Below are 24,682 nucleotides of genomic sequence, written 5' to 3'. Positions count from 1 at the left end.
AAAGCATAAACTGAAAATACTCAAAGAGAAAATGCAAATGAAAATTTTATTTAAGGATCATCTTTAGACCACTAATAATCAAAGAAATGCATTGTTTGGTTTTAGGATACCTAAACCTTTAAAATGTTTTATCATGTCTAGTGTTGGTGAGGATGTAGGAAATGAGCACTCCTGTATTGTTAAAGGGAATTTAAGCAATTACCTTTTCTGAGAACAACTTATGTAATAGAATATATATAATATAATATATAACATAAAACGTAAGATATGTAGACCCCAACCAATTTCATATTTAGAAATTAATTGTGAGGAAATTATTGGACAAGTGTGCAAAGATACAAACACACCCACACACAATTTCCATTTTCATACAAAAACTGTAAATAGCCTAACTGTCCATCAGTAGGTAATTATTTAAACACACTGTGGTTAATTATACAATAATGCACTATGTAGCTAAAACAAAGGAAAGTAGATAACATTGACATGAGATATGTGTGTTAAAAACTCAATGAAAAAAGTAGTTTACAGAATAGACTATATTCTAGGAATATATATACTCACAGTGTACTCATTGTACAAAGTCAGAGTACACAGTCTACTCTATAAACTACTTTATCTAGGGATTTAGTTTATTCTATATACCACTATATAAATATATATATGTAGATAGAGATATAATGAAGTATGTGTATATGCAATGTTTATAAATAAGGTGGAGAAAGCAGATTAAATCGGAATTTAATTTCCTGATTAATAATTTTCTGTACGTTTGCAGACTTTATTAGAAACACTGTATCAGACAGGACAGGATAGGCTATGCAGTAACAAACAAAACTCAGTCTTGGTGGCTTAACACACAGCAGTCTGTTTCCCCATCCCACAGAATCCTCTGCAGGATCTGGAGTCTCCCAGGCAGCTGTCTTCTGTGTGGTGGTGCTGAGACCCCCGCTATCTTGGGCTCTGGCACCTCCCTCTTCCACACACAGGAGAGTGTGGAACGCTGCGCAGTGGCTCTTATGTGCTTTGACCCAGAAGTGACACCAGCTCATTTGGCCAAAACCAGTCTCGTGGATCTGTGTCCTTCAAGGAGTTGGGGAATGTAGCTTTCCAAGGGTCTGGGAAGGGGAGGGGAATAGGAAAGAGTGGAGAGCACTAGTAATGCCCACTACAACAGTGTGCAGGGCCAGTACTGCTGGTTGTTCCCCTTTCTCTGGTCTCCCTTTTTCCTTAGTAGTGAAGACTCTGAGTTCAAGCTGGATACCTGTCCTTCTAGAATAAAGACAACATTTCCCAGCCTCCTTTGCAGTCAGCTGTGGTCATGTAACCAGTCCTGGCAATGAAATGGTAACAGAATTACTAAATGCAACCTGCAGACAATGTCGTTCAATGGAGGAGGCGTGCCCCTCCTTGACTTTGCCTCTTTCCCTTTGGCTGCAGTGCAGACTTGCTGGCTGCACCCCAGTGAAGGGGATGCCACATGCAGAGGATGGTGGAGCAATGGGCGAGAATGAGCCTGGGCTTTATGGTGTATGAAGTGAGCCCCTGACCACCTACCTCCACACAGGAGAGAGAAATAAACTCCCTTGTTTTAGCCACTATTTTTTTGTTTGTTTGTTTCTGGTGGGGAGAGGTTAGTTTGCAGTCACACACAGCAAGCTAATCCCAATAGCTACAGCATATTACTTTTATAGTATGGAACATTTTCTATGTTGAAAAAAAGTTAAATCACTGTTTTACAAAGCACACGTCTTTTTCTGGCTTGGATGTCTTTTGTAGCCCAAAGGATGTAACAACCACTAGGAGTAACATCAGATCCACCCTAACAGAGACCAAATAGGTTTATACTTACGCTTTTCCCCAGAAGATTTTTCCAAAGAAAGTTTACTTTCATTATCCATGGGATCTAGAAAGTAATGAAAAAAAAGATAATTCTGAAATAAGCAAGATTGACATTTTGTGACCACACTCATTTCAGACAATACTGAGTTGGCAAAGCTTTGGCAGTATTATTCCTGTCCCTTCCTTTCTAATGGAGAACGATGGCTCCTGAAGAGAGTTCCAGGGAGAAAGATGCTAGTCCTGTGCCAGCCAACCTTTATCCAGGGGATCTTGGGAAAACCCATTGATCCTTTACATGTCTCAATGTTCTCATCTGTAAAATTGAATAAGTTATTCAACCTTCTCCAAGTGATGTTATAAAAATAAATAGAATTTACCCATGAGGAAATTTGAAATATTCCTCTAGAATTCAGTGCAATGTAAGAGAAACTGTTAACAATGATCATTTGTATTTTAAGATGGTCAAATTTAACCCATTCTTTCTGATAATAATTAGATACTTGTCATTTGAGAGTCACATTTGTCATGTGGGAATTCTGTGAATTTGTGACACAATGACCAAATCACCAACAAACAGAAGAATTTCAGCTTTTTCCCCCTCCACAGATAGTGGTAGCAATGTGCATAACGGTAGTGATGGTGAGAAGTGAATTAACACGCACCATTTTACTTGCACACGCTCAGAGCAATACTGTCAGTTACTGGTGCTCAGTCATACTATCACATTTGTCGTTAAGATGCTGTTCTCTTCCCAATTTTCCCAGAAAGGTTATTTAAGAAATACGGAGATTGAGATCTTAGGAAAAAACTTGATCCATGGCTTGGGCACCTTCAATGAAGTACCATGAATATAACTGAGCATGTCTACTCAGCAGTGATGATGTTGCTCCCAAAGGCGCAAAAACTGGTCCTTGGGGGGTGAAAAAAACTAATTCTTTTTATGTATAAAGCACAAATATATATATACATACAGTACACAAGTGGATATGTAATATATTTGTGGTATTAATATTGTGATTAGGAAAAAATATTTAAGAGGGCTCCCTAGGGCAGTGATAATGAAAAAAGGTTGAGAAACTCTGGTTTAGAGTAAAACATCTCTGAATTTGGGTTCCTGATAACTGCACTCTGAGATTTGCAATCCCTCCTCTGTACCGTGCATGATTCCTGGTGGTGTGCTAGGCTGCTCCTGGGGTCTCCTACCTTCTTTCATTTCTGAAGCGTCACCACTGATCTCTGAAAAAAAAAAAAACAACATTTCTTTTAGATCTCAGAAAATGCTCCCTGGGAAGTTCCGTGGGGAATTTCCCAGAGACCCTGGAAGGACCTTGCACACTCTGGGGCTGAAGGCTAGAGAGTCTAGGTCTTGCTTGAGCCTCCAAGGATGCCCTCCTGAGAATGCATCTATCACTGAGTCTGTCTGCCACTCAGGGGAGGAGCAGAGCAAGGCTAGTCAGCAGTGCTTCCTCTACTAATGGAGACGTCTAATGGGAGGCAGTCATCTGAGCCCCTGGACCAGAGGCTCAAAGTGAAGTCATGAACCCCTGGTCTCTGAAATCCTTTTAGGAGATCTTCAAGGTCAAAACTGTCTTCATTAAGGGATATTATTTGCCTTTTTCACTATGTTAGCCTTTGCACACATGGAGCAAGATCCAAGGCAGGTAAAACCGCTGGTGCCTTAGTAGAAATCAAAGTAGTGTCCCTGAAACTTAGGAGTAGTCATTGCATTTTCCACCACCATTTATCATAAAATAAGCCAGTTTCACTTAAGAATGCTCCTCATGAACCAGTAAGCGCTATTAAATTTATTACATTTGTACATTTGAGTACACATCTTTTTAATAGTCTGTGTGAAAAACTGGAGAGTATATATAAAGCAGTTCACTGCATACTGAAGTACCAGGATCAATGGTTGTTTCGAGAGAAATACCTATGTGATTGTTTGAGCTGCAAGCTCGCTATATAATTCAGTGAACCAATATATTCCAAATGTTCATGATATTATAAAATTTTGCATGAGTAGAAGATCTATTCAAAATGCAAGATAGCATAATGCATTTTATTGTAACAAAGTATGAAAGTTCATTGATAATGGTTTCAGATTCTACCTTACAACTAATCTTTAAGAAACTACCCCTTGTTGAGTTTGGGTGTAGAATCAAAGACGAATATCCCCAGATCTCCTAAAAGACTGTTAAAATACTCCACCTTTTTCTAGTACAGATCTGTATGAGGCTGAATTTTCTTCCTATACTTCAGTCAAAGCAATATATCACAACTGATTCAACGCAGAAGCAGATACAAGAATCCAACTGTCTGTTTTTTTGAGAAGATAAACAAAACTGACAAACCTTTAGCTAGATTCACCAAGAAAAAAAGAGAGAGGATTCAAATAAATAAAAACAGAAATGAAAGAGGAAATGTTACAACTGATACCACAGAAATACAAAGGATCACAAGAGACTGCTACAAACAATTATACATCAACAAATTGGACAACCTAGAAGAAATGGATAAATTCCTAGAAACATACAACCTACCAAGACTGAATCATGGAGAAATAGAAAATCTGAAACAGATCAATTACTAGTAAGGAGATTGAATCATTAAACCTGCCAACAAACAAAAGTCCGTCCAGGACCAGATGGCGTCCCTGGTGAATTCTACAAAAATTTAAAGAAGAATTAATACGAATCCTTCTCAAACTCTTCCAAAAAACAGAAGAGGAGGCAACACTTCCAAACTCATTTTATGAGACCAGCAGCATCTTGATACCAAAATCAGACAAGGACATCACAAGAAAAGAAAATTTCAGACCAATATCCTGATGAATAGAGATGCAAAGATCCTCAACAAAATATTAGCAAACCAAATTCAACAATACAGTAAAAGGATCATACACCATGATCAAGTGGGATTTATTCCAGAAATGCAAGGATGGTTCAACATCTGCAAATCAATCAATGTGTTATACCACATTAACAAAATGAAGAATGAAAATCATATGATCATCTCAATAGATACAAAAAAAGCAGGTGATAAAATTCAACATCTATTTATGATAAAAATTCAACAAAGTGGGTATAGAAGGAATGTACCTCAATATACTAAAGGCCATAGATGACAAGCCCACATCATTATACTCAATGATGAGAGATGAAAGCTTTTCCTCTAAGATCATGAACAAGACAAGAATGCCCACTCTCGCCACTTTTAGTCAACATAGTATTGCAAGCCCTAGCCACAGCAATTAGGAAAGGAAAAGAGATAAAAGGCACCCAAATCAGAAAGGAAGAAGTAAAACTGTCACTATTGGCAGATTACATGATACTATACATAGAAAATCCTAGAGACTCCACCAAAAACCTGTCAGAACTAGTAAATGAATTCAGTAAAGTTGCAGGATACAAAATCAACATACAAAAATCTATTGCATTTCTATACACTAATAACAAATTATAAGAAAGAGTAATTAAGAAAACAATCCCATTTACAATTGCATCAAAAAGAATAAAGTACCTGGGAATAAATTTAACCAAGGAGGTGAAAGACTTGTACACTGAAAACTTTAAGACGCTGATGAAAGAAATTGAAGAAAACACAAATAAATGGAAAGATATTCTGTGCTCAAGGATTGGAAGAATTAATGTTGTTAAAATGTCTATACTACCCAAAGCAATCTACAGGTTCAATACAATCTTTATCAAAATTCCAATGGCATTTTTCAGAGAAAAACAAACCATCCTAAAATTTGTATGGCACCACAAAAGACCCTGAATAGCCAAAGCAATTTCTCTTTCTTGAGAAAAAAGAACAAAGCTGGAGGCATCATGCTTCCTGATCTCAAACTATATTACAAAGCTACAGTGATCAAAACAATGTGATATTGGCATAAACACAGATGTATAAATCAATAGAACAGAATACAGAGCCCAGAAATAAACTCACACATATAAAGTCAATTAACTTATGACAAAGGAGCCGAGAATATACAACGGGAAAAGACAAGTTTCTTCAATAAATGGCATTGGGAAAACTGGACAGGTACATGCAAAAGAATGAAATTGGACCACTATCTTACACCATACATAAAAATCAACTCAAAATGGATTAAAAATTTGATCATAAGAGCAGAAACCTTAAAACTCCTAGAAGAAAACATAGGCAGTAAGCTCCTTGACAGTGATCTTGGTGATGATTTTTTGGATTTGATACCAAAAATAAAGGCAACAAAAGCAAAAATAAATGAGTGGAACTACATCAAACTAGAAAGCTTCTGCACAGCAAAGGAGACCATCAACAAAATGAAAAGACAACCCACCGAATGGGAGAAAATATTTGCAAATCATGTATATGATAAAGGATTAATGTCCAAAATATATAAAAAACTAATACAACTCAATAGCAAAAACACAAACAATCCAATTAAAAAACGGGTAGAGGGTCTGAATAAATATTTTTCCAAAGAAGACATACAGATGGCCAATGGGTACACGAAAAGGTGCTCAACATCGCTACTCATCAGGGAAATGCAAATCAACGCCACAATGAGATCTAGCCTCACACCTGTTAGAACAGCTATTATCAAAAAGACAAGAAATACCAACTGGTGAGGATGTGGCGAAAAAGGAATCCTTGTGCGCTGTTGGTGAGAATGTAAATAGGTACAGCCACTATGGAAAACAGCAGGGAGGTTCCTCAAAAAATTGAAAATAGAACTACCATATGATCCTGCAATTCCACTTCTGGGTATTTACCTGAAGGCAAGGAAAACACTAACTTGAAAAGATATATGCACCCCCGTGTTCACTGCAGCATCATTTACAATAGCCAAGACATGGAAGCAACCTAAGTGTCCATTGATGGATGAATGGATAAAGAAAATGTGGTATACTGAACAGACATTTCTCCAAAGAAGATATACAGATGGCCAACAGACACATGAAAAGATGTTCAAAATCACTAACTATCAGGGAAATGCAAATCAAAACTACAATGAGATATCACCTCACGCCCGTCAGAATGGCTATAATTAACAAGACAGGAAACAACATGTGTTGGAGAGGATGTGGAGAGAAGGGAACTCTCATACACTGCTGGTGGGAGTGCAAACTGGTGCAGCCACTATGGAAAACAGTATGGAGATTCCTCAAAAAGTCAAGGATAGAACTACCATATGATCCAGCTATTCCACCGCTGGGTATTTATCCAAAGAACTTGAAAACACCAATTTGTAAAGGTACATGCACCCCTGTGTTCATTGCAGCGTTATTCACAATAGCCAAGACTTGGAAGCAACCTAAGTGCCCATCAAGGGACGAATGGATAAAGAAGATGTGGTATATATACACAATGGAATACTACTCAGCCACAAGAAACGATGAAATCCAGCCATTTGTAACAACATGGATGGACATTGAGGGTATAATGCAAAGTGAAATAAGTCAGAGGGAGAATGTCAAATACCGTATGATTTCCTTCATTAAGTAGTAGATAATAACAACAATAAACAAACACATAGGGACAGAGATTGGATTGGTGGTTATCAGAGGGGAAGGGGGGAGGGAGGAGGGCGAAAGGGATAATTCGGTACATGTGTGTGGTGATGGGTTGTAATTAGTATTTTGGTGGTGAACATGATGTAATCTATGCAGAAATAGAAGTACAATGATGTACACCTGAAATTTTTACGATGTTATAAACCAATGTTACTGCAATAAACAAAAAATTAAAAAAAAAAAAGAAAATGTGGTATAATATACAATGAAATATTATTCAGCCATGAAAAATATGGAAAGGTTGCCACTGGTGACAACATGGGTGGACCTTGAGGACATTATGCTAAGTGAAATAAGTCAGACAAAGATACTGTATGATCTCGCTTCTATGTGGAATCTAAAAAAACAAAACTAAAAAACGACAGCAAAAAAACAAACTTATAGATACAGAGAACAGACTGGTGACTGTCAGAGGCAGGGGGCTGGAGTGCATGAAATGGGTGAAGGAGGTCAAAAGGTACAAACTTCCAGTTATAAGATAAATAAGTCATGAGGATGTAATATACAGTATGGTGACTATAGTTAATAATGCTGTACTGTATATTTCAAAGTTGCTAAGAGAGTAGATCTTAAAAGTTCTCATCACAAGAAAAAAAATTTATAACTTTTTTATAACATACCTGTGTATGGTGATGGATGTTAACTAGACTTACCGTGGTGATTATATCACAATATATGCAAATATTGAATCATTATGTTGTACACCTGAAGTTAATATAATGTTATATGTCAATTATATCTGATTAAAAAAAGAATCCAGTTGTCTTTGATTAAGCTAGACATTGAAGAGATTTGTAAAAATGTAAAATGATGTCACTCTTCTCACTAATTTTTTTAAATTTGGAAAAGACTCCTATTTCATAAAATATGTTTTTCTGTTAACAAGTAATTGATTGTGTTATTCTTAAATGAATTAATACATAAATATTTTTAAACAGTTTTAATTTCTGATAAGGTACATAGAGATAGAGATAAATAACAAAAACAAAAGCTGTTTGGGGTCCTCTATAATTTCTAAGATGGTAAAGGAGTCCTGAGACCAAAAAGTTTGAAAGCTGCTGCTCAGACTACAGTTGAGGTCAGCTGGACCCTGTGAACACAGCTGCTTCTGCACAAAAACTCAGATGAAACAGACCTGTGTTCCGTCTCTGTCCCTCTTGTCAAACCTCACCATCTTCCTCTGCACTTCTCCCTCCTTCTACTACTAACTTACACGTCCTGCTAACCCTGTGCCTGCTCCATGACAGACCCTCCCACACTGAGCATTCAAATGGAAGATTCCGTCACCAGCCTCACCCTCTGGTCCAGACGTTTGGGCACATCTAGTCCTCGCCTTTTGGACCCTTGGCATGACCTTTGAGTTCCTCGTTGAGTCGTCCTTCCTTCGAGTTGCCTGATCCACCACTTGGAGCTTCCCTTGGATTCCGTGCCCAGGTGAGGCTGCCCCTGGGCCAAATAGTGATTTGTGAACAGTTTTAATTGGGGTCCCAGTGAACTCCGTCTTCCCCTAACTAGTGATTTCTTTCTCATGTCTTCAGTCCCCACCCTTTCAGGAAATCTTTGTATTCCGTACCTCACATTTATCTTGCTATTTCTCTATAGTTACTCCTCTATTTTCCTGTGTGTATCTTTCTTTCTCCCCTAGACTCACAATACTCCTTCCTGTTTCTCTTTTTCCCTTTCAACTCCTCTTTTTGTCTATTAACTACAGGTGTATCAGTGAGGGCAGGGGTTTGTCTGTTTTGCTCACTGCCGAGTCCCTAGGACCTAGGACACGTGCCTGGCACACACCTCAACCCAGTTCATCTTTATTGAATAATTATATAACAGGCAGTAGATTTTAAAATATTAGAATCAAGTATTTTTATCGTTATAAATTTTAGTGTCCCAGGGTTCCCTAATTATGAAATCAGTAATTTTCAGGGGTAGGGGGGATGCTGGCTAGATTGAGGAAGTCACTGCTCAGTTGAGACTATTTTGGATTCATTACACAAAATCTGAAACAGAATTTGTTGGGAGCAAAAGAGGATTTCTAAGTTCCAAAAATTACCTTTATGTACCAACAAGAAAATCTTGGAGATCTGAAAGTCCAGTTTTCCTAGAAGCCATTGGTAGAGGCAACAGCCTATGACAGAGGGAGTTCCCTCCAGCCTAGGGAGGAACTACAGAAAAAGGGAAGGAGAAAGGAGAGGGGAGAGGGAAGAGGGAGAGAATGCAAAAAAGGAGGAAAGTGTGATAAAGACAAAGAGAAATGAAGCAGAGGAGACAGAAAGATGCAGCTTCATAATTTTTTCTTTCCCCTGCTGCAGGTAACACAATTTTCATTCATGGTGTAGGTACATGATAAGCAGGCATGCGCTGACTGAGGTGGTTTTGAATGGTCAGTGACTCCAGATCTAACTCCAGTGCGGGCCCAGGAGTCTGAATCCTGCCTGCCCGTTCAGGTTTGCTTTGTCTGCTCGTCCTGGCTCTAAACTTGCACTGGACACCGTCCTAATCTGAAAATTGACTGATGCCTCCTGCCCACCCCCACCTCCATCCCTTCCCAGTGATGAGAGAAAAGATGCCTGTTTGAACCAACATGGCATCTGGGTCCCCCTTCTCTCGTGAGGAGGAGCCCTTTGATGGGGTGGCCTGGGGGCAGGGGTGGGGCTGCCGGGATCCAGTGATACCTGGGTGGCCGTGTGGCTGGGGAGGAGGCCACGCTGGTTGGCCAAGTGATGACCCAGATGAACACCAAGGCAGTAAGGACCTCATGCTTCTTACTTACCTCTTGGGAGCCTTTTCTTCTGTCTTTTTTTTGCACTTGACCAGTTATATTTTTTTCTCTTCTTTTCTAAAACAGAAAAAGAAAAAGTCATCTCTATGGCTATAAATATTGATCTACAAGCTTGAGTCAATACTTTCAAGTAAATTTTTGCTGTCTTCTCAGTACTTGTGGAGGGAAGAAAACCATAAAATCTATGTGGAAAAAGTACTCCATTTTACTTGGAAATAAAAAATCATTGAATAAAGAAGTAACTGAGATATACTAAATTATTAAGTTTTAAAACATGCCATTTCCCAAAATAACCAGTTTTTTCAAGACTAGAAGAAAATATACAGGGAGATTGTCACCAGACACAGGTATAAATGATTTTCTTTAGCCAAAATGCATGGCCAGAAATCATAAAGGTAAAAGATGAATAGATTTGACTGTTTAAAAAATTAAAAGCGTCCACAATTCAAAAAACATCTCCACAATATTAAAACAAGAAAATGGAAAAAATCCATTATATATAACATTTCAGGATTAATATCCTTAGTAGATAAAGCAAAAGATGAACAGTACACTGGGAAAATGGGCAAAAAGCACAAATTGAAAATGATCAAAGAGAAAATGCAAATGACAAATTTATTGTAAAAGTCATCTTTAGAACACTAATAAATAAATGCATTGTTTGGTTTTAAGGACACCCAAACCTTTGAAAAGTTTTATCATGTCTAGTGTTAGTGAGGATGTAGGAAATGAGCGCTCCTGTATTGTTAAAGGGAATGTAAACAATTACATTTTCTGCAGAACAAATTGGTAACATATATAAAATCACACAATAATGTGCTAGGTCCCTAAAAGAAAAGAAAATAGATAACACTGACATGGAGATATGTGTGTTAAATTTACAATAAAAAATGTTTATAGAAGTGACTATATAGTATGAGCGTATATACATGGAAAAGATAAATGTATGCATATTTGTAGGTTATATAAATAAAAGGGGAAGCAGTTTAAATAGGAATTTAATTTCTTGATTAATAATTTTCTGTACGTTTGCAGACTTTATTAGAAACACTGTATCAGACAGGACAGGATAGGCTATGCAGTAACAAACAAAACCCAATCTTGGTGGCTTAACACACAACAGTCTGTTTCCCCATCCCACAGAGTCCTCTGCAGGACCTGGAGTCTCCAGGGCAGCTGTTGTCTGTGTCTTCTGTGTGGTGGTGCTGAGACCCCCGCTGCCTTGGGCTCTGGCACCTCCCTCTTCCACACACAGGACAGTGTGGAACGCTGCGCAGTGGCTCTTATGTGCTTTGTCCCAGAAGTGACACCCATGGCACCAGCTCATTGGCCAGAACCAGTCTCATGGATCTGTCTCCTGCACGGGGCTGGGGAATGTAGCTTTCCAAGGGTCTGGGAAGGGGAGGGGAATCGGAAAGAGTGGGGAGCACTAGTAATGCCCTTGACAACAGTGTGCAGGGCCAGTACTGCTGGTTGTTCCCCTTTCCCTTGTCTCCCTTTTTCTTTAGTAGTGAAGTCCCTGATTTGGAGCTGGATACCTGTCCTTCTAGAATAAAGACAACATCTTCCAGCCTTCTTTGCAGTCAGCTGTGGTCATGTAACTAGTCCTGGCAATGAAATTGTAACAGAATTACGAAATGCAGCCTGCAGACAATGTCCTTCAGTGGAGAAGGCATGCCCCTCCTTGACTTTGCCTCTTTCCCTGGAGGAAAGCAGACTTGCTGGCTGCACCCCAATGAAGGGGATGCCACACACTGAAGATGGCAGAGGAACAGGCGAGAATGAGCCTGAGATTTTATGGTTTTTAGTGTCAACCCCTGACACCTACCTCCATACAGGAGAGAGAAATACACTCTCTTGTTTTATCCACTATATATATATATATATATATATATATATATTTTTTTTTTGCTAAGGAAGATTTGCCCTGAGCTAACGTCTGTACCAATCCTCCTCTATTTTGTATGTGGGATGCCACCACAGCATGGCTGACGAGTGGTGTGGGTCCACACCCGAGATCCAAACCCATGCCACTGAAGAGGAGCATACCTAGCTCAACCACTATGCCATGGGGCTGGCCTCCTATTGTTTTTTTTTTTGGTGGGGAGAGTTTAGTTTGCAGTCACACACAGCAAGCTAATCCTAATGGCAATAGCATACTACTTTTATAGTATGGAACATTTTCTACGTTGGAAAAAAGTTAAATCACTGTTTTAAAAAGCACACGTCTTCTTCTGGATTGGATGTCTTCTGCAGCCCCAAGGACATAACAACCACTAGGAGTAACATCAAATCTACCCTAACAGAGACCAAATAGGTTTACACTTACGCTTTTCTCCGGGAGATTTTCCCAAAGACAATTGAGTTCCACTATCCATGGGATCTAGAAAATAATGAGAAAAAAAGGAATTCTGAAATAAACAAGCTTTACATTTTGTGACCACACTCATTTCAGACAATACTGAGTTGGCAAAGCTTTGACAGTATTGTTCCTGTCCCTTCCTTTCTAATGGAGAACGATGGCTCCTGAAGAGAGTTCCAGGGAGAAAGATGCTAGTCCTGTGCCAGCCAACCTTTATCCAGGGGATCTTGGGAAAACCCATTGATCCTTTACATGTCTCAATGTTCTCATCTGTAAAATTGAATAAGTTATTCAACCTTCTCCAAGGGTTGTTATAAAAATAAATAGAATTTACCCATGAGGAAATTTGAAATATTCCTCTAGAATTCAGTGCAATGTAAGAGAAACTGTTAACAATGATCATTTGTATTTTAAGATGGTCAAATTTAACCCATTCTTTCTGATAATAATTAGATACTTGTCATTTGAGAGTCACATTTGTCATGGGGGAGTTCTGTGAATTTGTGACACAATGACAGAATCACCTACAAACAGAAGAATTTCAGTGTTTTCCCCCTTCACAGATAGTGGTAGCAATGTGCATAACAGCAGCGATGGTGAGAAGTGAATTAACACGCACCATTTTACCTGAACATGCCCAGAGCAACACTGTCAGTTACTGGCGCTCAGTCATACTATTACATTTATGATTAAGGTGAGTTGTTTTCTTCCCAATTTTCCCAGATAGGTCATGTGAGAAAAATGGAAATCAGGACCTTAGGAAAAAACTTGATCCATGACTTGGGCACTTTCAATAGAGTACCACAAATATACCTAGAGCAGGAATTCTCAGCGGTGGTGATGTTGCCCAAATATTGGTTCTTGGGGGAAAAAATCTTCCTCTTCTTATGTATAAAGACTGTATACACATATACGGTGCATAAATTGATATATATTATAATATTAAAATATCATGTGGGAGGGTTCGTGATTAGGAAAAATATCAAAGTTGATTCCTTAGGGCAGTGATAATGGAAAAAAGGTTGAGGAACTCTGGTTTAGAGTAAAACATCTCTGAATTTGGGCTCCTGATAACTGCACTCTGAGACTTGCAATCCCTCCTCTGTACCGTGCATGATTCCTGGTGGTGTGCTAGGTGGCTCCTGGGGTCTCCTTCCTTCTTTCCTTTCTGAAGTGTCATCACTGACCTCTGAAAAAAGAAACAACACTCCTTTTAGATCTCAGAAAATGCCCCCTGGGAAGTTCCATGGGGAATCTCCCAGAGACCCTGGAAGGACCTTGCACATTCTGGAGCTAAAGGCTGGAGGTTCCAGGTCTTGCCTGAGCCTCTAAGGATGCCCTCCTGAAAACGCAACCACCACTGGGTCTGTCTGCCACTCAGGGGAGAGCAGAGCAAGGCTGGTCAGCAGTGCTTCTTCTACTAATGGAGACGTCTAGTGGGGGACAGTCACCTGAGCCCCTGGACCAGAGGCTCAAAGTGAAGTCGTGAACCCCTGGGGGGGGGGGATCCCTGAAATTCTTTTAGGAGATCTTCAAGGTCAAAACTGTCTTCTATCAAAGATGTTATTTGCCTTTTTCACTATGTTAGCCATTGCACACGTGGAGCAAGAGCCGTGGTAGGTAAAATTGCTGGTGCCTTAGTATAAATCAAAGCTGTGTCCCCAAACCTTGAGAGTAGTCATTGCATTCTTTATCATCACTTACTCACCATTATAAAAAGCTAGTTTCACTGAAGAATGTTCTTGATGAACCAGTAAAAATTATTAATTTTATTAAATTTCTACCCTTGAGTACACATCTTATTTTTTTTTAATTTAATTTTTTCTTTTTTTGTGTGTGAGGAAGATTAGCCCTGAGCTAACGGCTGTGGCAATCTTCCTCTATTTTGTATGTGGGCTGCCGCCACAGCATGGCTTGATGAGTGGTATGGGTCTGCACCCGGGATCTGAACCCATGAGCTCCAGGCTGCTGAAGCAGAGTGCACTGAACTTAACCACTTTGTCGCCGGGCCGGCCCTGAGTACACATCTTTTTAATAGTGTTTGTGAAAAACTGGAGAGTACATGTGAAGCAGATGGCTGCATCATGAAGTTCACGGTTGTCTCAAGAAAAATACTTGTGTGATTGTTTGAGTTCTGACTCACTGTATAATCCAGTGAACCAATATTTTCCAAATGTCCATGATATTATAAAATCTTGCATGACTAGAGCTATTCAAAAAGCAAGATAGCATAATGCATTTTACTGCAACAGAGCATGAAGAGTTCATTGATATGGTTTCAGATTCTATCTTACGACTGACCTTTAAGAAGCTACCCCTTGTTGAGTTTAGGTGTAGAATGAAAGATGAATATCCACAGATATCTCAAAAGACTGTTGAAATACTCCACCCTTTTCACCTACAGATCCAGCTGACTTTGAATAAGCTAGACATTAAAGAGATTTGCAAAAATGTAAAATGACGCCTCTCTTCTCACTAATATTTTAAATTTGGAAAATATATTTATTTTTCATGAAAGTATCCTATTTATGTTAAGAGGTAATCAGTTTATTATTGTTACTTTTAAAAGAATTAATACATAAATATTTTTAAACAGTTTTAATTTCTGATAAGTTACATAGAGATAGATATAAATAACATAAACAAAAGCCCTTTGGCGTCCTCCATAATTTTTAAGAGGGTAAAGGAGTCCTGAAACCAAAAAGTTTGAAAGCTGCTGCCCAGGCCACAGCTGAGGGCAGCTGGACCCTGTGAACACAGTTGCTTCTACACAAAAACTCCTCAGATGCAACAGACCTTTGTTCCCTCTCTGTCCCTCTTGTCAAACCTCACTGTCTTTCTCTGCACTTCTCCCTCCTTCTACTATTAACTTACACGTCCTCCTAACCCTGTGCCTGCTCCATGAAAGACCCTCCCACACTGAGCGTTCAAATGGAAGATTCCACCACCAGTCTTACCCTCTGGTCCAAAGGTTTGGGCACATCCAGTCCTCGCCTTTTGAACCCTTGTCACGACCTTCAAGTTCCCGTCCTTCCTTTGAGTTGCCTGATCCACCACTTGGAGCTTCTTTTGGATTCCATGCCCAGGTGAGGCTGTCCCTGGGCAAAATAGTGATTTGTGAACAGTTTTAACTGGGGTCCCCAGTGGATCTCCTCCTCCCCATGTTATGACTTCCCTTCTTCTGCTCCCCACTTCAAGATTTCTGTACCCCTTTGCCCTATATTTCTCCTGCTGTTTCTCTATGATTACATATTTCTTCTTGTGTGCACCTTTCTTTTTCTCTCAAACTCACCATTTGGCCTCACCCTCTGTACAACCTGTTGAAATCAATCAGATACATTTGGGGGAATCTCAGAGCAGTGGGGCTTATTTCCTGATTCCTGTCTGTGTGACCCCTGCCTCCAGGAGGTGGCCACATCCGAGTAGAAATGGCTGAGTGGTCTGTTTTGGCAGAGGAAACGGCTTATAAAATACCTCTCCAGGCTTCCCCAGGGCCTATGTGTGACACAGGAGAGATCCCAGGGTCTCTGAGTACCTCTAGTGGTGAAAATACAAGGTATCAAAGAATTGAGAAGCAGAGACCTTGCCATGGAGGGTGAGGTTGAGACTGAGAGGATTTGCAGTGCCCAGGGGTGCAGGGTGAGTCTGCTTCACTGTGGAAAGAGGAGATCACAATTTTCACTGGCTGTGGACTTTAGGAGCTGATCCGCGTAGGATGACCACTGCCCAGTGAGCAAGGATATTTCTATGGAGGTCAGGGGGGAAGCGCACGTGGCACAGCCACACCCCCTCCTGGCAGTTGAATGCATGAGCTTCTCTCTACACCCATGAGCCACTTCCGGAGGAAGCAGGAGTGGCTACATGTTAGAGAGGGGGTACTCGGAATCAGCAGGAAGTTCAATCACAGAAATTACTGAGTGTTTGTCCAGAAGAGCATGGGGTAACCTAAAAGAGCATAAAACTTGCCTTTAATTGGCAAGTTTAACATTTTTCCTCTATCACAAAAGGAGGGTTTCAGAGAAAATGAAAACTCTTACAGAAAATAAAGAATACCACTTTTTTTGTGTGTGTGTATGTGTACGAGAGTATAGTATGTATATTTTCAGCCTAAGTCAGTGTTCTTTTTTTCTCTAAATTTTGTATCTCTTTTTAGGTGTTTTTAGTATTTGTAATAAAAGTGATTAATTAAATGTAAAATAATGTGACTCACAAATACCTCAGCAAAATTTTTCATTTAAATACAATAGAAAGAAAGACAAATCTGGAAGGGGCTGGCATCTCCTACTCCTTTTGGTAGCTTAGCAGAGGGAAGTCTCAGCGGGTCCGAGTTACCCCAATAGAAACAGGCTAACACCAGTCCTAGGACCCTGAAGTCTCCTCCTTTCTAACAGGGTCATTTCTCTGACTGGGAGCATCCATTGTTGCACAGTCACATAGACGTTCCTGTCCTCCTCTATAAACATGTAGAGCACTATGGGAGTGGGTGTCTCAGTATTGGGCTGCTGGCCATGGGGCATGCAGACCATCTGTGCCTGCCCTAAACTTGGAGTAATAAGAATTTGGAGGATGGTGCAGTTTCTACTTCTCTGCTGTGAGATTTTCCTCCAATAATCCTTAGTTTATAGCGGCACCATGTGGTGTTAGTGGTATCTGTGACTCCTTTGCATAACACAACAATAAATTCATAAACTATTCTTGGTCATTCTCCAAATTATAGGATACAGAAAATATGGTTTCTTTCATCTTTTTTTATTCAAGAATTAATTAATCCCTCATTTGTGCCTGGAGATTACCATCTAGCCTAGAAGAGACACATTGCATAAGTAATTACAGTAGAGACTGTGTCATCTTCCAAAAGGGCCAGTGCTGGGTGCTATAGAAACACACAGTGGGACCAGCTTAGCTAATTGAGGGGTTACAGCCAGCGCTAGGTTCCTGGGTTAAGTCCCAAAGTGTCAGGAATACTGGAGCACCCTCTCCTTAGGTATTTACATGTCAGAAGAGATGAAGCCCAGGACTTGGAGACATCTCTAGTAAAAGCCTGAGTTTCTCTGGCTCTTGGAGGAAATATGCATTTAAATTCCAAAAGATGGAGTGAGGACCCAGGATCTTTTCAATCCTGTTTCGAAGCAGCAAAGTTTTTTTTTTTTTAATCCTTTCAGGAGGGGAGGAGAATAGCTGTCCTTGTTCTGTGCATTAACAGAAAGTCCACCATTCTCTGTTCCTTGTCTGTGGGACGTAATCTGCCACTCGCACAGAAAGATTCCATCAGCTCTCTTCTCGATGCCTGTGGGTCTGAGTGTAGGGGATAGATGCTGCAGTGTTACTCTGGCTGTTGAGCTGGTTGTGAATATCAACAAAGAATTCTTTTCTCTGACCCAGGTGCCTCGGGTGTCTGTAGTAGTCATGTATATAAAGAACATGACTATGCAAGTAGGGTAACATCTCAGACCCTTCACAGTTCTTGGCAAAGCACACACCTGGCACAATTGCACAGATGACTAGCGCAAATCTTTTTTTTTTTTTTTTTTGTGAGGAACATCAGCCCTGAGCTATCATCCATGCTAATCCTCCTCTTTTTGCTGAGGAAGACCGGCTCTGAGCTAACACCTATTGCCAATCTTCCTCCTTTTTTTTTTCCCCCAAAGCCCCAGTAGATAGTTGTATGTCATAGCTGCACATCCTTCTAGTTGCTGTATGTGGGAAGCGGCCCCAGCATGGCCAGAGAAGTGGTGCGTCGGTGCACGCCCGGGATCCGAACCTGGGCCACCAGTAGCAGAGCGCGCGCACTTAACTGCTAAGCCACGGGGCCTGCCCTAGCACAAATCTTGAAACAGGTAAAAAATTGACTTCTAAAGTTTCCCCTCAATATATTTGCATCCTTTCTGAGCAATGGGCACCACCATTCACCCAGCCATTCAAGTCAGAAATTGAAGAGCAAGCCTTGATTTCGCTTTCTCTCATCCTCTGCTTCCAATTTATCAAGTCCTGTCAACTCTATCTCCAAAGTGATCTTGAATTGGCGCTCTTCTCTCTATCTCCACAGCCAGCTCTAACTCCAGGCTACTATCGCCCTCATGGCGTCTGCCATCCAAAGGGCTTCCCTGCTTCCATTCTCTTCTGTTTCCAATTTGTTCTTTACACTGCACCAAAATTGGTCAAGTTTAAAATTGGATCATGTCACTTCACTGATCAGATCTCTTCAACGGTCCCCCATTGCATCTAGAATAAAATTCAACTTGCACAGCTTGACCTATAAGCATGAGCCGTCTCCATCCTCCAGCCTTCTCTCGTACTTTCCTTACCTCTTGGGAGGCTTTTTTTCTGCCTCTTTTTTGGAGTTGACCAGATATCTCTTTTTCTTTTCTTTCCTAAAAAAAAAAAGGATACAGGTCATCTTTTATAGCTACAAGCATAGGTCTGCCAACCTTATATGTCAATAATTATCAGTTTTTACTTTTGGTCGTCAAAGCATAGTGGCTAGGAGGTCATTGGTGACCTTAGGTGATGCTGCTTCATGGAGTAATGGGGGGAGGAGAAATTCTAAAGCGGCAGAGGAGAGAGAGACATGAAGAAATAGAGAGAATGAGTTTAGGTAACTCATTTCTAGAAGTTTGGTTGTGAAATGGAAGGGAGAACTATGAAGGCAGTGGAAGAGAGACGAGGATCAAAAGAAAGTTCCTTTTATGAGCTGTGATGGGCTTGGGCGTTGGCTGAATGCAGATGCTTGGGGAAGGGAGATGCTGAATTCTCAGGAGAGAGAAAGGATCATGGATACCATCAGGTAGAGGTGGAGGGATTGCCTTGGAGAGGAGGGTACTGGAGAGGAGAGGACAGATGCAATTAAGTTTTGCAGGGTTGGGAGTAGGAAGTGAGGGTATTCCCATCTCATGCCTTTCTATGAAGTAGGAGGAAAAGTCATCTCTTGGGGAAAAAAGAGGTGGTGAGAGTATCAGAGGTTTGGACAAAAGGGCTCAAGGTCTGAAAGGATCATTGCAGGTAGGGGAATTGTCACACATGTGGAGGGATCATTTGCACTGGAATGGTGAAGACACAGTAGGTGCACTCTGCCCTACTGTGTGACTCTCCCCAGCAATGCCTGCTCTCAGATACAATGTGCAGAAAGTAGATAATAGGTTCCTCCAAAACCTGCCAGAGTTCTAGAATAAGACAGAAAGACAAGGCAGGTTAAGATATTGGCAATGAGTTACAGAAACGATGGATCTTGGACTCTAAGCTGGTAAGAAGGGATGTGAAGAAAGGCAGATGATGGATTGGAAAAGGGAAAGGCCAGTGGACTGGTCTTCTAAGTGAGGTTGATAGACAGCTACAGAGAGAATAAATTGTAAGGAAGCAATCAGCCAGGGATATTTTTGTATTAATTTTTTAAGATTGGGGTGAGGAGGAGAGATTAGAGGTTGAACGATACCTGTAGAAGAAGCAAACATCAAGGACAGGTGTCAAAAAAAGGAATTGTTAAATTAATTATTGGGGAGTTGAGCCAGGTTTGAATGAAGAAAGGGCCTGTGGATTGCCTTTGGGCACAGGAGGCCAAGAATGAGTGGAGGAAAAAGTCATTGGAGAGAGCAGATTTGAGAGGTCAGGGTATTGGATAGACCTGTTACCTATGTGTACCTCGAAGGTGTCCAGGATGATGGCAAGACTTGAAGTGACAGAAAAACTCTAAGTCAGCCTTGAGGTCTGCTGGGGCATGGAGGGGAGCAACAGGTGATAGTGATGAAGAAGGAGTGTGTTTCACTTGAATGGTCAAGGCTCTAAGGAGCGGGTCAGGGAGCAAGGGGCTGGTTGTGGGCAATCAGTAACAAGGAGTAGACATCCCACCTGCCTTCCACCATGAGATGAGAGATAGCAGAGAATATGCAGCCATGTCTTAAGAGGAAGCAGAGTCTTCTTCGGGAACCAACTGTCAGCTAAAGAGGGAGGAGCGACTAATCCTCTAAGAAGTTGTGGATATAGGCGACCTTGATGATTTCTGAACACGCAGTTCCAATGGGTGCAAATTTCAATGGCCCTAAATGCCTTCTCATTTCCTTATAATTTTCCTGAAGGCCTTAGAGGAAGATGCAGTGAATGGGAATTGCAGAAACAAATTGCAGTGGGCAACTTGACTATAATCACGTAGTGGGTGCTTATGACAAGATATGATCAGAAGAACAGAACGTAACTCCAAATTCACCCTCCTAGCATCTCCAGGAGAAAGGCAATCCTTACCTTTCTTTGTGGGGGGTGTGCTGGATGCCTTCTGGGGCTCTTTTGGGTCAGTTGGTTCAGGAGAATCATCTCTTATCACTGACAGAAGAAATAGAATTTATTTCAGAGCTCAGAATGGGCTGAAGAGAAATGCCAAGGGAGATCAGTAGGAGACCCAGAAGGGTGGAGAGCACATGTAGTGCAAGGCTGGGGACCTGCCAGCTCACAAGGTTCCCTGGATCTGCCTTGATTTGATCAACTTGTGTTATTGTGACCTGCATGACTGTCACAGTGAAACAGGGAACAATTGCCCCACAGAGGAGGGCTCAGTTTGGCCCATTTAGAGAGGTTCCCCTTACTCAATGGAAGAGAAGTACAATGGCTCTCAGCAGCCCTCACTCGGGATGAGGCTGAGAGCAGTGTAGGTGGTGGCCTTGAATTCTGATGGTCACAATGAAGGGGCATGTCTCTGCTATGTGAAAAATACACGCTGTTGCTTACATGTGTGTCTGTGAATGGATACTTTTAAACTGCTCTATGACTATTTCATCTTGAGAAATAGTGAAGGAGGCTACGCGCCTTACATATTTCCATATACGAGGACTGTTGAAGAAAGCAGGAGCTAGCCTGTACTTGCTAGTGCTTGTTAAAAGCAAATATAGACAAAATTCTGCTAGTTTTTGCTGCACTAAGAAAGACAGAAGGATTTGAAGCCATAACAAATAAAGGCCCATCTCACAAAAGGCTGTCACCTCTTGCTTACACAATGTTATGAGGTCCATCTCAAATTCCAGCCTGCTTAGGAACAGGTCATTGAGGCAGGTGAAAAGTAGTCATTAGACCTTTTAAATCATTTGTTGCATTTCAAGTTATTTAAATAACATCTACTCTTAAAAATCCAAACAATTTAGAAATGATGAGAGTTGAAAGTTCCCTGCAGTCAGGGTGGGGGCTGGGAAGCAGGACCATCCACGTCTGGGGCAACAATGCAGTGCGAGGGCCACACATGTTTCTGTTTGCTTTGCATTTTGATGGAGCAGTTTTGAGCTTTATTTTATTGAAGTGGCTGCAGAGAGTGGCTGAGTTCAACAGTCCTGCCCTGACTCAGTCCCTTGTCCTTTCCCCAGGGGGTCCCACCACAACCCTCCTGGCAGATAAGTGTTCTCTCTTTGCAGACTCCTTAGTGGTGTTTGGAGTCCAGGTCCAGTGGGTACTGGTGGGGCTTCTGGCCCTCGTCATCGGTGCCTCCCTCTCAGTCTACCTTTCCCAGGCTCATCTCCTTTGCCCTGCCCAGCAATTCTGTTTCCATTTGGGAGTTTGGGTCTCCTGCCTGTCCAAGCTCCTGAGGGCTGGGTGAGCAGCCGGAAGCTGAGCCAAGATGGCGATTGAGAGCAGAGAACCCTGTTCCTAGAAGATCTGAATGGCTTCTTCTCTTGGAAGATGCAAAAACTAAGGCAAACTTAAGTTGTCCAAATCAAGATTACCTGGCACTGGGCCTGAGGGAGCACGGGGCATCTCTTGAGTGTCTTCTTTATCTTCTATTTGGGGGGTCAGGTTGTCACTGGACACTGAGTGGAGGAAGAAAAGAATTTCAGCTCCCAAGGCCAGCAAGCAGGGACTAGAGTTAGAAGGAACAAGAACAATCTATTCCATCCAGTAAAAATGATGGGGCCACCTGAACACGAAAGTCTGGCAAGGGTGGGAGAGAGTGGGGGGAGAGTAAACTATCATTTCCTTTCAATTAACTATTTACTAATTTAATCATGGTACTTATTTTTTCTTTTGAAAATCTAGATGATGGAATCTTCCATTGTTATTGGCTTCATGATTATGTTAACCTTATTTGGATGGTACGTATTAGAGGAGTGGAGGAAACATTTGGACCAAATAGGGCCCTTTATTCTCTGTATCAGAGAGCATGGAATCTATGATATCATCTTGGACGGTGCCCAATAATATTTCACTGTTATATGTAATGTAATCAAAGCCTTTTATAATGATGGTTTGGGGGAGATAAGTGACACAGTTTTAGAAGCTAAATCAGGTCCAGCAGACCTTTAACTATTTAACATCTTTTCTAATAATTTCAGTAACATTACTCAGAATCCAAACCATATGAAAATGAGCGTGGGTGAAACTGAAAGGCCCCCGCAATCAAAGGGCGAGCAATCAGGTGAGGGTCGTGATGTGCGTGTTGCACAATTACTTGTCAATTCAGAACAGCGTGGTTTGAGTCCTGGTTGGACAGGGCTGTTGTACAACACAGCATCACACTGGCTATGGCGGCATCCCTGACAAGCGGGCCTGTGCCCAGTCGATGCATCGGTCCCCCCCCCGTTTCTTTCTCTTTGTCATATCCAGTTCTTTCTCCCAGGGTTCCTACCACAAGCTTCTTGGTTGGCAGGTGGGTGTTCTCCCTTCACGGCCACCTTGAGCTAAAGTAAGTCAGCCTCGAGCAACATTACCTTGAACAGTGGCAGGCGGAGTGCCGGGCCTCTCTTGTGAGTCTTCTTTGTCATTTATGTGGGATGTTAGGTTGTCATTGGTCATTGAAGAGAGGAGGAAAAATTGTTACAGATTAGAGGGACAGGGTTCCAGAGAGGAGAGGGAATGGTAAGAATGCCTGGGGTAGAAGGAGCACCAAGACCCGAGGGCAGTGGGTTGTGCTGTTCTAGGGGTGGGAAGCAGCTGTTCTGGGCTCTAGGCCTTACCCAGACCCCGGCAGTGCCCTTAATCCATCTTGGAAAGGGCTGTGCAGGGCAGGTAGGTGCACGGGAAGGACCAGATCAACAAAAAGATGGGACCCTGAGGTTCTAGACAAGGCCCCAGGGACTCTCGGCTGGGGATGCACATGTGTTGGACAGGTCATTTCTCACCTGGAGTGATCCTTCCTTCTTGGATGACTCTGGGGGGAGACACGGCAGGGCCAGAAGAGCTGGGCGGCTCACCCAGGATCTCAGCGCTGTGCTGCGTGGATGCTCTGGGCTCACCGACTCTGGGTGCACTGGGTGGGCGGCTCGGTGGAGGGCGTTGGGGTGGGGGCAGCAGCAGCAGGGCCTGGCGGGAGCTCCCTTCTGCTGGGTTGGCTGGGACTTCGGTGAGGATCGGCGTGGTTCTGCTCCATCCTCCGTAGGAGGTAACAACTGGGATTGGTGAAGGAGCATACATCAACACCCTGGAGACTCAGAATTACTTGAAAGGGATTGATTTCTTTACACACAACTTCCAATAGGACAGGGCATGGAATTATTCATCGTCCCCTAGGTGCATAGATCCAATTTATCATCATCATTGTCCATTTGTGGCCTCTTTCTATTTTATGTATTTGATTTGGACATTCAGTGCTACAGTAACTGCATCTAACTCTGATTTAATGCCAAAGTGGTTTCACACACAAAATTGAGTTTGACTTTGTGCCCAGGGATTTAATTTTCTTTAATTTTGGTTTCAGAATTTAACCAATTATGTACAATGCTATAATTTTAATAGATTCTCCTGTTTAATAAATAAACAAACATATCACATCTCCCTGGGGCAAATGAGATAAATATAAGACATTTATATTATGGTTTCTGCTCATTTCTGCAGAGTCAGTTTCCACGCCTCCAAACCTTGCACCCAATGATCTGGCCACACCAAATTTCTCTCCCATCCCCAATACCCCAGGCTCTTGGCTTTCCGTATGCTGTTCCCCTGCATGGCCAGTGCCGGGTTTCTCTCATGATTCTTCTCCATTATTTGTTTCAGAAGAAAAATAGTCTCAACCAGTGAACAGAAAAAGGAAAGTAAGTTGGATTTTGGAGAGGGGCCCAGAACAAAATCACAGAGTTGCAGATCCAGAAAGATACTTGAGCTCAGCCAGGTCAGGGGGGCACTCAGTGTGTGGTTCCTCCGGTTCTCAGACTTACTTAGCCCAGCCTTTGAGAACAC

The 24,682-nt window shown here is 41.6% G+C and overlaps 1 protein-coding gene across 6 annotated transcripts in view; it reads right to left on the bottom strand.

Annotated features, from left to right (window-relative positions):
• SP110 (SP110 nuclear body protein) overlaps nucleotides 1-24,682 on the bottom strand; it is a 48,417-nt gene that overhangs the window by 18,244 nt on the left and 5,491 nt on the right. For 4 of the 6 annotated variants that reach the window (XM_087424720.1, XM_087424722.1, XM_087424724.1 and 1 more), the window contains exons 4-15: nucleotides 23,629-23,895; nucleotides 23,218-23,259; nucleotides 22,237-22,320; nucleotides 20,774-20,851; nucleotides 18,847-18,912; nucleotides 15,499-15,639; nucleotides 13,650-13,730; nucleotides 12,509-12,562; nucleotides 10,171-10,236; nucleotides 8,697-8,846; nucleotides 2,998-3,078; nucleotides 1,853-1,906 (exon numbers count right to left, since the gene is read on the bottom strand). In XM_087424720.1, coding sequence (XP_087280846.1) covers nucleotides 1,853-1,906; nucleotides 2,998-3,078; nucleotides 8,697-8,846; nucleotides 10,171-10,236; nucleotides 12,509-12,562; nucleotides 13,650-13,730; nucleotides 15,499-15,639; nucleotides 18,847-18,912; nucleotides 20,774-20,851; nucleotides 22,237-22,320; nucleotides 23,218-23,259; nucleotides 23,629-23,895 — 1,164 coding nt within the window. The remainder of the gene's footprint in view (nucleotides 1-1,852; nucleotides 1,907-2,997; nucleotides 3,079-8,696; nucleotides 8,847-10,170; nucleotides 10,237-12,508; nucleotides 12,563-13,649; nucleotides 13,731-15,498; nucleotides 15,640-18,846; nucleotides 18,913-20,773; nucleotides 20,852-22,236; nucleotides 22,321-23,217; nucleotides 23,260-23,628; nucleotides 23,896-24,682) is intronic. The other 2 variants (XM_087424721.1, XM_087424723.1) reach the window with 2 other exon arrangements.

Source organism: Ceratotherium simum, chromosome 37, assembly GCF_057802395.1.
Source record: "Ceratotherium simum simum isolate JZ-2026a chromosome 37, ASM5780239v1, whole genome shotgun sequence".
Lineage (NCBI taxonomy): Eukaryota > Metazoa > Chordata > Mammalia > Perissodactyla > Rhinocerotidae > Ceratotherium > Ceratotherium simum.
This window is presented reverse-complemented; position numbering and strand designations above follow the sequence as displayed.